At 37.3% G+C, this 12,486-nt stretch overlaps 1 protein-coding gene across 1 annotated transcript; it reads right to left on the minus strand.

Moving 5' to 3' along the window:
* Positions 1-420: 420 nt before the first annotated feature.
* Positions 421-11,861, minus strand: LOC116257751 (acetyl-coenzyme A synthetase, chloroplastic/glyoxysomal-like). The gene is made up of 18 exons (XM_031634723.2): positions 11,308-11,861; positions 11,035-11,178; positions 10,130-10,285; positions 9,863-9,985; positions 8,197-8,365; positions 7,474-7,556; positions 6,349-6,450; positions 5,928-6,016; positions 4,940-5,030; positions 3,481-3,594; positions 2,953-3,029; positions 2,780-2,858; positions 2,022-2,090; positions 1,755-1,930; positions 1,509-1,565; positions 1,307-1,397; positions 1,120-1,218; positions 421-760 (listed from the first exon to the last, which is right to left on the minus strand). Exons 1-18 carry the CDS (start codon positions 11,671-11,673, stop codon positions 575-577), a joined length of 2,271 nt encoding a protein of 756 aa, XP_031490583.1. The 5' UTR covers positions 11,674-11,861; the 3' UTR covers positions 421-574.
* Positions 11,862-12,486: the final 625 nt, after the last annotated feature.

Here is a 12,486-nt window from a genome sequence, read left to right on the forward strand (position 1 = left end):
TAAAATTTTCCCTAATCAACCGCCAAGATCTGACATTCCAATCCGATTCACCTTCAATATATAATGTGTCCACAATTTCATGGCTTTTGGGTTCTGCCATGAGAATCCGAACTAATGAACTGAAGCATGGAATAAAATTTTCCCTAATCAACCGCCAAGATCTGACATTCCATTCCGAAGCCGTGAAAATTTTCCCTGTTTACATACCCTGGTATGGTTTTGAAGGAAAGTCTCTTGTCCGGAGCAATGACAAAGTCTCTTACCTTCTCCATCAAGAGGTTCACCTGTGAAATTGTGCAACTAACTGAAGGATGTAAAGAATCTTTTGAGCGAAGCCCATTGATTCATAGTTGTCCAGGCGTTTGCTATATTCATCTGAACTGTGATCAAACGCCTTGCATATCGAGCAGGTTCAGCTCGTGAATAGTAAATCCGAAGGGAACACAATGCCGTCAACCACGAAATTGACCATTGTTTCCCCGCTTTTCATTAAAGAAAGCAAATACACCACGTAGTACAACCCGATTATCATCCGAGAATTAATAAGAAAATATGGAAAAGGCACAGCGCCGACTCAACAGTCGGCCAGTGCAATCAACTGCTTTACAATGCCTGGGTCAGCAAGTGTGCTGGTGTCGCCAAGTTCATCGAACTGCCTTGAAGCTATCTTTCTCAGAACCCTTCTCATGATCTTTCCACTACGTGTCTTTGGTAGACCTGGGGCCCAATGTATTTTGTCCGGTGCAGCAAATGCTCCAATCTGTGATCAACATATCGTCAAAATAAGGATGCATCTTATGCAGCTAGGCTGCATGACCATACATTCATGTGTTTTTATCTTCATTCAGATGCATCACATTTTTTTGCAATCTAGGACCACAAACGTGGTAGGTTTAGTTCAGCTGAGTATATTGAAAATCACATACCCTAATAGACTACCGTAGAGTCAACAAATGGCAGAAAACCCACATAAAAACAAAAAGAAAATCAAGTAATCACTTTTCTAGGTGGCAGAGGGCTGAGACCCTACTATTTCATCCATGGTCCCTTCCATGCATGCATTTACTAGTTACGAGTTCATTGTAACAGAAACAAGTAATGAATAAAAAAATGTAAGACCTGATTTCGAACAGTCATTATCAGACTTTTCTGAAGCTCTTCACTGTATGGAACACCATCCACTAAGGTAACAAAAGCATATAAACCCTGTCCTTTGACCTGAAAGAAAGTAAAAAGGGAAAACAAGATAAGCCTAGGCAAACCAAGGAATGGGTTATAGCAAGCTTAAACTTTGGTTTGGAAATACTTCATGCTCCACTCCAACGACAGCAGCTTCTGCACATTGTGGGTGCGAAACAAGAGCAGATTCTACTTCTGCGGTGCCAATACGGTGTCCACTGCATACAAGAGAAAGATAGGATGGAATTGGATACGTTTACATGAAGAACAGGAACAAGTTAACCAAATTTTCTCAATAGACGAATGAGAATGAGAAGCAAGAACTCCACCTCACGTTAATCACATCATCTACCCTTCCAGTCAGCCAATAGTAGCCATCCTTGTCCCTACAAGAAATCATATGGTAGAAGTCATGTACAGGATTCAAAAAATGTGCACCTGTGAATCTCACTGCCAATTACAAAAAAAAAAAGGGAAGGGGGGGGGAGGTGGTGAAGGGTGGGGGAGTTAATTTTAGAGCACACACAACAGTGGCAGGTGCCTGAAAGAGTGACTAGGCTAGCACAATGAATTACCTACTACAACCATCGCCTGTGAAATAATAGCCAGGGAAGGGCTTAAAGTAGGTTGTTTCATATCTGTCATGGTCACCATATAAAGTTCTGAAAGCACCAGGCCATGAGCTTTTCACACACAAGTAACCACTGCATTCACCTTCAATTTCATTCCCTTTCTCATCCACTATGACAGGCTGCATCATTGTTCAAGCATCATTTTATAAAGCACATAAAAATAATAGTATACCTTTTAAAGCACTTTCGATGAAAAAAAATCCATCTTACCTGTACACCAAAAAAGGGAAATGTTGCAGAACCTGGCTTTTGAGGCCATGCACCAGGCAAAGGCAAAATCTGCAGGGCAGCAAAATGTAGATTTATAATTAAAGACTTCTGATCTTTTAAAGTTAAAATATCTCAGTAACCTCTAACATAACCTTTCAAGACTTGCAACCAATATGATATTATTAAAGAATATGCTACTTGTAAAATTCACTAGAAATATCCTCATTAGCATTCAAAATAAGAACAGCTCAGCAAGCTTGTTCATGTTCACCAATATGTTTGCAAATTAACAAGTTCACCCATTTTCTTCAACCTAAGATGTTTAGGAACTCCACTATTGGTTCACGAATTAGCAGGCATTGCCATGGATAAGTTGATAAAATGAAAAACTAAATTGAAGCAGAACAGACGAAAGAGCCTTTGGCATAAATAAGGAACACTATGCATTTGGTATTAAGTAACTCACAAATCCACATTGGTACTTGAACTTGCCAAGGGCAAAAAGCAACTGTCGCCTGTCGGTTCAGGTTGTTATTGTCAATGCAGCTGCTAAGCACTCAAAACTCCTACTATGTTGAGAGATATTGATTCATTCCCAAGGAGAAGTATTACTAATTTTGACCAAAAAAAAAAAAAGCAAAATCTTCCGAATGTTTTTTTCTCAAGGAGTTCCAATAAAGTGTAAACTTAGCATTATAAAGATTATAAACTATGATTTATACAACATTTTGATAACAACCATGAGATGACTAGATTACCATAAAGCCACCCGTTTCTGTTTGCCACCATGTATCTGATATTGGACAGCGTGCATTTCCAACAATATTAAAAAACCATCTGAAGCATAAAACCAAGAAGTACTTAGCAAGACCAAAAAATAGAAGCACAAAAAAATATGTCCATTTAAAAATGGACAGGCAAACAAATATACCTCCATGCACTTGGATTAATCGGTTCTCCAACACTTCCAAGAACTCTCAAGGATTTTCGTGAATAGCGATTAACAAACTGCAAGTTAAGCAAACATAAGTTTGCTGTCCCAGTTAATTTGACAATGGGCTACTTTCTCCAATAGAAAAGCTAAAACAGCAGTTGGTATAAAATGTAGAAAAAGTGCTTTTGCCCTTGATGCAGGCATCATAAACAAAAAGATATTTAATAAGCATGTAAAGACATTATAGGCGACTATGCCTATGAATTTCTTTTTGGAGGTGGCAGATGGGGGGACAACCAAGAACTATGCATTTTGAAATTTGCAACTCAATTAATATATTTTGCTAACTCGGCAACAATAAGATCTCCTCCAGAATGCAGATTCCATCCACAATCTCATCAATTTCAGTAAAGCAATAAGAGAAAAACATGAAAGTACAGAGAATTGAGTGATAAAGCTGAACCATATACGGAGACTCTAACATAATCACACAGAGGACAGGAAACAGTCTAAATTGTCACTTGCCTCATCACCTTCCCGCATAAGGGACCTCACAAGAGTGGGGGCGGTGTAGAATATCGTCACCTTATACTTATCAACAATTTCCCAACAGCGTCCTGCATGTGGATAATTTGGTGCCTGCAGATTAAGTGCACTAAGTCAAAGGAATGAGTAAAGTTATAGGCCAAACATCAGAAAAGTAATACTTTGAGGCTACAAAGTAAAATTATTAGGTACATCATTCAGTAATCTATATATATAATGCAACCATGAAAATTGTTGTCGATGTTGACCTATGTACAATTTGCACATTCTATTATTTATACTGTTAAAAATAAAAGAAAGATAAGGAATCACATAAAAAATGAACATCATTTTTCACCACTTGGATTTGTATGTACCATGTTCTTTTCATGTAATCCACCTCACACAAACATGAAAATATTTACTCGTTTAGTACTATAGATATGCATGTGTTTATCTGCTTTTGGATGCTTAGATTTTCATACAGCTGAATGACCCTTCATCTCAGTTTTATAGACTACTAAAACTTTAAGAAAACAGTTGTAAAAGTTTTTCTGGAAATCAGATAAGCAGAAGCAGTTGTCAGCCCTTGTTTTGGGAGAAGAACAGTCATGTCCTGCCCACTTGGAACACAATCATCGCCAATCAAATTATAAGTTTCCCTCTATTTATTCATTATATATTCTCTTCCAAATAATACAGGAGGCAATAGTAATATATTTTCAAGATTAGTAGTACTGTCAGATTCTGAGGTTTCCAGTTTCCACTAATATAGTGGGAAGCAACAGGGGATCTGTATAGATAAGCTTGGAGAGACCTACGATCAATTCTAGTGAATCATATGTCAGTTGCATGAAAAAGGTTTTCAAATTGAAAAGAAAAGCGAAAAATACATTTAGTCTTCAAGTTGTTGAAAACTTGCTTTCTATCATACCATCCAACCTTAACAATATCTTCGGACTACCGTGATCATCTGAGACTAGCTGATGCCAATGGGAGTATATTGTAATAGAAAAAGTATATTGTAATACTTTTCTAGCTTGTAAAAGTTTAATAATAATTTTGAAAAGAGAATTCTCATACTACTCTTGAAGCGCATAATTTTCTATTTTGCGTCATTTGTTACCAAATTTTTTAACAGTTTCTTTGTACTTTCAAAAGTAGTGCAAGGGCTCTTATTATATCTACTTTTATGCTTTATGGATTTTTCTTAGTTTTACATTTCATCACTCAGACGCCTTTCTTTTTTCTGCATGTGTTTACAAAAGCACCTAGCTTTCCGAGCACATTACAAGCAACGATGGTTCGTATGAGTAACAAAGTACCGTTGAATAACAGCTCCGCTAAAACGAACAAAGTATTCTGTATTTCTGTTACGAATAGAAGAACTTGATTGACTCTCCATGCAATACATAATAGATGTTTAACTTATGAAAATAGAAAAGTTTGTATATGTTACCCCTTCAAACAGAACTACAGTAGCCCCATTCAACAAAGGACCATATGTGACGTAGCTGTGTCCAGTGATCCAACCACAATCAGCAGTGCACCTGAAAGAGAATCAAAGTTTGATCAGATTGCATTTTCAGCATCCAGAAAATGCTAACTAGAAACACCATAAGGTACATTAAGAACTGTTGAGGGTCAATCAAGCATCTGGACCACAACAAGCTACTATCTAGAACAAAAACAGTCAATTTTCTTCTAATAATAGCTAAATAAAATAGAAGTGTGTGTTATCAAATCATAAGTTAAGAAAAGTTCTTCGGTGTTCATTTAGTGAATGCCACAGCTTGGAAAATATAGCTCATTTTCGGCACCAAAAATAGCTCACTGTGTCAAATATTTGGCTACTTATATTGGAAAGGGAAGCACCATGCTACCTAAAGATGGAGACAGGTACTATTATGTTTCATTGTGACAAATATCGGTAATAATTTCAAACTGTTGTCAGAGACTCAGAATATCGTCAAAAACAAACTATATGAAGAAAAAAAACTTATTGTGATATTGAAAAATATCACCAAAATTGAGTGACATATGCATGCCAGATTTTTTTTTAAAAAAAATCTAACTATTTTGAATTTTAATAAATACCTCTGAAAAAAATAGTAAAAAAAAAACTCATAATTTCATAAATTTTGTTATTTTTTAACTATTATGAATTCCCTAGATTTTCTTAAGAAAATCAAACTTTCAGGTAATACTTGAGAAAATCCGTCATAATAAAAAACCTGACGATTTCTTGCTTGTAAGTCTCAAGTTACGAATTTGAAGAAATTGTTGGCTCAAACATGTCAAATCCCATATCATCACCAGTGCAGTCGGCCACGTTCACATGAAAAGTTTGCAGAGAAAGTAGAAAAAAAATAATCAAATCCGGCTATGAACTATGTTATGAATGTTAAGCTAAAACGTATTATAATGCACTTCAATTGTTTACATACCAGTATATATCTGTGGGTTTGTAGTCAAATGCATATTTGAATGTTGTTGCAGTATATATCATATAGCCTCCAGTCGTGTGAAGAACACCCTACAAAATGGACAAAAGATGATCACCTATAACTGCTTTACAAAAGAGGCTACTGGATGATGCACCATCCAGCGATCAGGCAATTCAACATGATCATGAGGGTCCAAGCCTTAGAGAGGCTGATCTTTCCAAAAAAGCAGGTGGCGAGGACCATCTAGTGAATGGTGTCTATGTCAAAACTATGGGATCACACTGTATATGACTTGTTTCTCTTGTACTTTTATTTTTCTAACCATGGCACTAAAAAAAATTTCTATTGTACTTTTATTTTTCTAGCCATAGCACTAAAAAATTTTAGATACAGGATGAAGCAAAATTCAGTAAAAGTTCACCTTGGGCTTTCCAGTGCTTCCACTAGTATATAAAAGAAAAAGTGGATGCTCTGAGTCAACCCACTCCACTGAACATTCAGTTGCATAATCTGGAATTTTATCCTGAAAGAAAACCAATTTACTAAGTTTGAAATAAATGAAACATCAAACTCATGGCTACAACTAGCCCTTCCAAGAAATTTAATTGGCACAAACAATAAAAGACAAAAAACAGATATTATATTCCAAATGCAAAAGTAATTCACAAGCCAAGAAAGAATATCGAAGGTAATTTTGTTTCCGGATTTTGGCAGACGCATGCCAGCATAACAAGTTGGAACTCACTTGGAAGTAAAGAAAATGCTAGTCATGAAACTAATTTCCATAAAAAGGTCACTGTTTCACTATGAATACTAGGAGTCCAATGGCAAGACATGCCGAGACTCCACAAGTGGGGTTTCATGAACTATATGGCTCATGATTATGCATTTTCATGGAACTTTTCCAAAAACAGCACAGGGATCACCAATCCCACTGAATAGCAGACCTCTTTTGTTAAGTTTACCTGAGAAATTTGAAGATAATAAGACAGGTTTGTGCAATCTGTGCATGTTTAGAACAGAAGAAAGACAAGTGACCAGCTTATGATATAAACAGGGAATAAATTTACATATGCATTTGTTTTATCTATTTCATAACCCACTCATTAAGTGGCTCAATGCATTGTCTAACATCATAGATGTCCTACAAAAAAATGAAAAATGTTGCAAAGATTTTAGAGTATTGGCGAAAATCTTATGATATGTTGTAGCCAAAGCTTTTGTTCATACTTCATAGAGAAGCACCCAAGATTATGAAAAGAAAGGGCTGGCCATCTTTTCACAAACCATCGTGGTTCTTTCAAAGAAAGGACATCATAAATTATTTTCTATATTTTCTTTAACCAAAGAAATCCTCTGCCACATGTGCATTGAGTTCATCGCAAGTGGAAAAAAGGCAAATAGGGCTTCCCTCAAATTATTTTTATATTTGAAAATCTCAAAAAATAAGAACCATGCATAATTTCCTTGGGATAGTTGAGAACTTCACCCATCTCAAACTACAAAATATCGACTGAGAAGGAAGAGCCTTCTACACTTAACTGACCTGCCACCATATATCTCTTCCCTTGTGCCATTTTGTTGCATCTCTAGTCATTGCAGATTGATTCTCATAAGTCAAGCATATGTCTGCTCATGAAGACAGAGTCAGTTAAGTGCTCAATTTGATATACAATCAAGGAAAAAAAATAGACAATCTGTAGATTCAACAAAGTCTAATATTTCCATAATACATATTTTAGCAATTCTCTACAGAAACATTTGGATGCTTTAATCCAGCAGTAGCTGCTCCACCCACAGTGAGTTCATCAAGTGGCACTTGTTTGATCAGTTCCACTAAACATGCATGTTTCTAGAAAAAGGCTTCAAACCACAAGTAAAATGGACTGAAATTTTTTAAGGTTAATCATTTTCCATCTGTTCCAAAAGCTGTCATAGTATTTCCAGTTTTTCCATTTTATTGTATGATATCCAGAAAAAGACTGAAATCATAAAATAGCAAATTTTAGTAAGAAATTCAAGCTGAAAAAAATAAAATACCCACAATGAACATAGAATAAATACAAACAGAAAGAATCAAGAAAAAGAGCAACTTCAATCAACTCCTAAAAGCAAACAAAAAAATATCAGAAGGAAATTTTGCACCTAGGCTTGACAGAAAAAATGAATGAACCATCAGATTGGCACCATAGAGTTCTGATAATCATAATCATGTTTCAGAAGGAAATCGTTATTGCATGAAGCCGTAGTGAGTTCTGAAGTAACTTACCAACAGATACTCCTTTGTTAGCTGATTCCTGAAGAGCATGATCAACTATATCTTTCAGATATATGGTTTTAGAGCCACGACGAACAGCGTTACAGGTTATCACAACTTTCGGTTTGCAATCAATTATCCTTTGGGCAAGAGATTCCACAGAAAATCCAGCAAATACAACCTGAAAAAAGCCAACGATATAGAATCAGTCCCTACAGAGCAAAAGCAATGAACATTGATAAGCACATGTAGATGCTACAATTTTGGGTGAAAAAGGGCTGTAGGGCAGCTTGGAAATGTTGAAGTGTAAAAGATATCTGGACCAGCCCAATGTTGTAAAAGGCGTATCGCAACGTGCACGGTCTGGCCGACCGATACACTGTATCGTAATGTATCGTAAACGTAGCCTAACGTATCATAATTAATTTTTTAATTCATAAAATTTTTAAAAAAATAGAAAAAAATTGAAAAAAATGTGTTATATATATATATATATATATATATAACTCATCACATCATTCATAAGCCATAATATATTAACAACACATTCAGAAATGAAAAATAAGAAATTCATAATAACATAATAAACATCCATTACAACTTTAAAATTTAAGAAAGTGTTTTAGATTACATTACAAGTTTACAACAAATAATATATTATGATTATCATCAATCAAGGTCCATCATCCGCACGGGCCATGAGTAAACCTTCTTATCCACGAGCAAGTTCTCCTCTAAATCGATGATTTATCATATAAATGGGTGACTTTTGTAGAAAAACTAATAAAACTTTCCTCTCTCACAACTTTTAGACATGTTTAGAAAGAGGAAGAGAGAGGTTCTTTTGTAAAAAACCACAAAAAATCATTTTATCCACGTATCGTACGATACAGGGGTGTATCGGGCGTATCATACAATACGGCCCTTATATCGCAGGATACAACTGATACGCCTACAATATACAGGTGTATCGTATATCGTAGGCGTATCATATAGGTTTTTCAAACCTATACGATACGTATTGCATGATACGGGCCTATATCGTGCGATACGGATAACACTGGACCAACCATTCAGCTTTCCAAAAGTGAAGGAGATTTTGCTTTAAACAAGTAGCAAAAGAGCCAATGGATTAGGTCCAAATCTAACATGACAGACATTGGCATCACCAGATCCACATGCAGTTTTTCATGTCATAGTTGAACCAAATTAGCTCAGTTTAAGACCACAACAGATAACTAAAATTGACAAGTTAAAAAAGATCGTTTTTCAATTCTCAGAGAAAACTGGTCCGACCAGAGAATAATGGAGGTCCTACACTGGAATTACCCAATGAGCTTCAACAAAGGGGAAATGGGTACACCATAACCTGATCCATTAAGTAAGTTGGTCTGCCCAACTTGAACCATTATGGACACATGGACTTGGATTTTGGTCCCAAATATATCAATAGGCAGGCTAAAGTCCTGCACATGTAATGTCCAAAAAGGATCCAGTCAAAGTAGCATCTTGTGTAAGATAAATTCATCAGGTCAGCTTGGCAGGTAATTCATCCGTGTACTATCTCAAGCTTTGTTTGGGATCAATCTGTGGAAATCCGTTCCTAGGATATGGTCAAGTATATGAAGATCGGTTATTGAAATGATAGTGGACATTGAAATAAAGATCGGGGACATACTGAATGAACAGCTCCAATGCGAGCACAGGCCAACATTGCTATTGGCAATTCCATAAGCATAGGCAAATAAATAACTACTGCATCTCCCTTCCTGACACCAACATCCTTGAAGAAGTTTGAGAGCTGTTGACATAAAACGAAAGCACATGAGATTGAAAGAACGAGCACTGGGAAACATGTGAATTTCAAATTGAAAACTGTGATGATCTTGATAAGTAACATAGCTGGATTACAAAGTGTTTCTCAGTAATGAACAAATTGACCTACCTGGCAGACCTTCTCCAGCATTTCACTGTAAGTCATAGACCCATCTTGGCCAGGGTCGTTTCCTTCCCACAACAATGCTACATTGCCACCTTTCCCTGACTCAATCTGACGATCCAAAGCATTGTAGCATATGTTTGTTTTACCTCCTTTGAACCACTGTCAACGAGAAGGACAAAAGTAACATCAGCTTCATATTTGTTAGTTCGAGAAGAAGTTTTTGTATCCAAGTCTACACTTCAGGCATTAAGCATAAGCCCCGAAACTGGATACATCGTTCTATAACTTGGAACAGCTTTAGAATAAACTATGCAGTTAGAAAGTACTTTTACCGTGAGCCTGGTGTATCATATTCTAAGCAAGGGGCATATAGCACTTACAATTGATACATTGAATTTGTGTCCTGCAGTTCCAGAATTTCCAAAAAATGGCCACTGACAAGTCATGCCATTGCTGGATAATTTTTTTTCTTAACTTCACTCTCCAATTTATGCTTTCAAATTTGTATCCATCGTTATTCTAAGCTGCTTTTCCTGATGCGTTTAAATAAAACCATCCAGCATACAAATGCTGAAGTAGAAGAGCAGGATATCTGGACAAACTAAAACCGTCTAAAATCTGTTTCCATGAATAAATTCTATCATACAGACAATGCTTAGCACGCTGCTTTCTTGGGTGCGGAAAAACAACCAAAAAGAAACGAAAAGATTTTCTGGCTTTAGTTGTGCTTCTTTACCATCAGCAAAAGAAAATATCTGTCAAAGGCTAGCTCACATATAGAAATTAGTGGACCTCAGTATATTTCAATTTGTAACTCTGAAATTCAAAACGACATGGAAAAACAAAGGAAGGATCGGATCACAAGTAGATGTCAGCAGCTGATCACGCAGTCCGATGCTCTTGCTCACCTCGATATTTACTTTTCCCTTGCGCCAATCCAGATTCTCCGAGAAGACTTCCTTGTCCCACTTCACCTTCCAGTAGAACTCTGACGCGATCTCCAACCAGAAGCCCGCCGGATCCTCGATCGACCTCGTGTACATTTCCATGTACTATATGAAAAAAAAAAAAACAGAGTAAATCAAGGAAGCCGCACGAACTACGCGAGACAGAAGAAGAAAGATATAAGCATCCGGAAGAAGAAAAAAATAAGAAAAAGAGAAAGAGCATGTCACCGCCACCTGCTCCGGGGAGGAGACGAGAGCGTTTTTGGTGAACTGGGGACTGGGGAAGACGAGGTCGTTCTCCTCGGAAGCGAGCGACTCCCCAAGGACGACTGCGTTGAGCTGCGAGATTTTGCCTGCGCCGGATGGCAAGACGGACATGGACTCGACGTGCCGGAGATAGTGATCAGAGATTATGGGAGCCTTCATTCCGACTGAATATGCCATCGGAGGCCTCAAGGTCGGCCACCTGGGAAGAAAAGGAACAGAGCAGAGAATGATAGTGCAGCAAGGACTAGGAAGTGGGGGGTGTCGCCAGCGGTTGGCTGGAGACTTCTGCAGCAATAACACTCTATGTGAAGAAGAAGAAGCCCAACAGCTCATATGGGAAGGAAGAGTGAGGCCTGGGTTGTTAAATGCAGTAAGTCTGCCCCCGGAGGTCGCGCCGGTCCCCACTGAGCCCTCACCGTACTCCCCTTCTTCCTTTTTTTTTTTTTTTAACAGGACTATTAAAAAAGAAAGGAAGCTCTGGTTGATTTTCTTCCCCACCTTCTCTCGACCTCTCACCAACTTGGGTTGCTCCTCCCACTCTCCACTTGCCCCTTTCGTTTCTCCTTTTTCCTTCTATTATTTATCTCTTGGCAGGAGTCGTCTACTAGTAAAATTCTTTTCCCCATTCGCTTGCCGCAGCACACCTTTCCTGTGAATCCTGTCGCATACGAACAAGAAGCATAATAAACATTTCTTTGCATGAATTTCAATTTAAGCTAAGTTATATATATATATATATAGGTAAAGCATGTTCTTGAATAAGTTTGCCACTTAAAAGGAACAATGGGATTTCAGTCTTAAAACCATGGCAGTCCGGATCCCTTATCTTTTACTTTTGAAAATCAAGCCCGTTGCCTAAAATCATGGTTGTTATTCATTAGAAAGAAAACATAGTCGTAATTAGCGTCGGAATTTGTGTTGGCAGCAAATTCGGTGGTGAGAAAGGTTCGGCTGCTGATCATCTGGGCGAAGGGTGTGTTGTTTTGACCACATGGTAAAGCGGAGGACGTTAAATAGTTGGATTGCAGGAGGGCGTCCCCTACAAGATACCTTGTCTTCTTGTCTTCTTTATGGCGCTTGTTTCTTTTGTAGGTATCTCTGATCAACCAGTATCAAATAAGTAAAAAAAGTTGAGAGGAGAAAAAT

Source organism: Nymphaea colorata, chromosome 7, assembly GCF_008831285.2.
Source record: "Nymphaea colorata isolate Beijing-Zhang1983 chromosome 7, ASM883128v2, whole genome shotgun sequence".
In the NCBI taxonomy this organism is placed as follows: domain Eukaryota; kingdom Viridiplantae; phylum Streptophyta; class Magnoliopsida; order Nymphaeales; family Nymphaeaceae; genus Nymphaea; species Nymphaea colorata.

What these genes read in the sequence shown, in the direction of transcription:
- LOC116257751 (XM_031634723.2), bottom strand. Translation starts at nt 11,673, where the DNA reads ATGAGCTGTTGGGCTTCTTCTTCTTCACATAGAGTGTTATTGCTGCAG. An exon ending in TCGTCTCCTCCCCGGAGCAG is followed by an intron (nt 11,179 to 11,307) that starts GTGGCGGTGACA and finishes TTTTTCATATAG; the next exon opens with TACATGGAAATGTACACGAG. An exon ending in AAACCCACAGATATATACTG is followed by an intron (nt 5,031 to 5,927) that starts GTATGTAAACAA and finishes ATTCTCTTTCAG; the next exon opens with GTGCACTGCTGATTGTGGTT.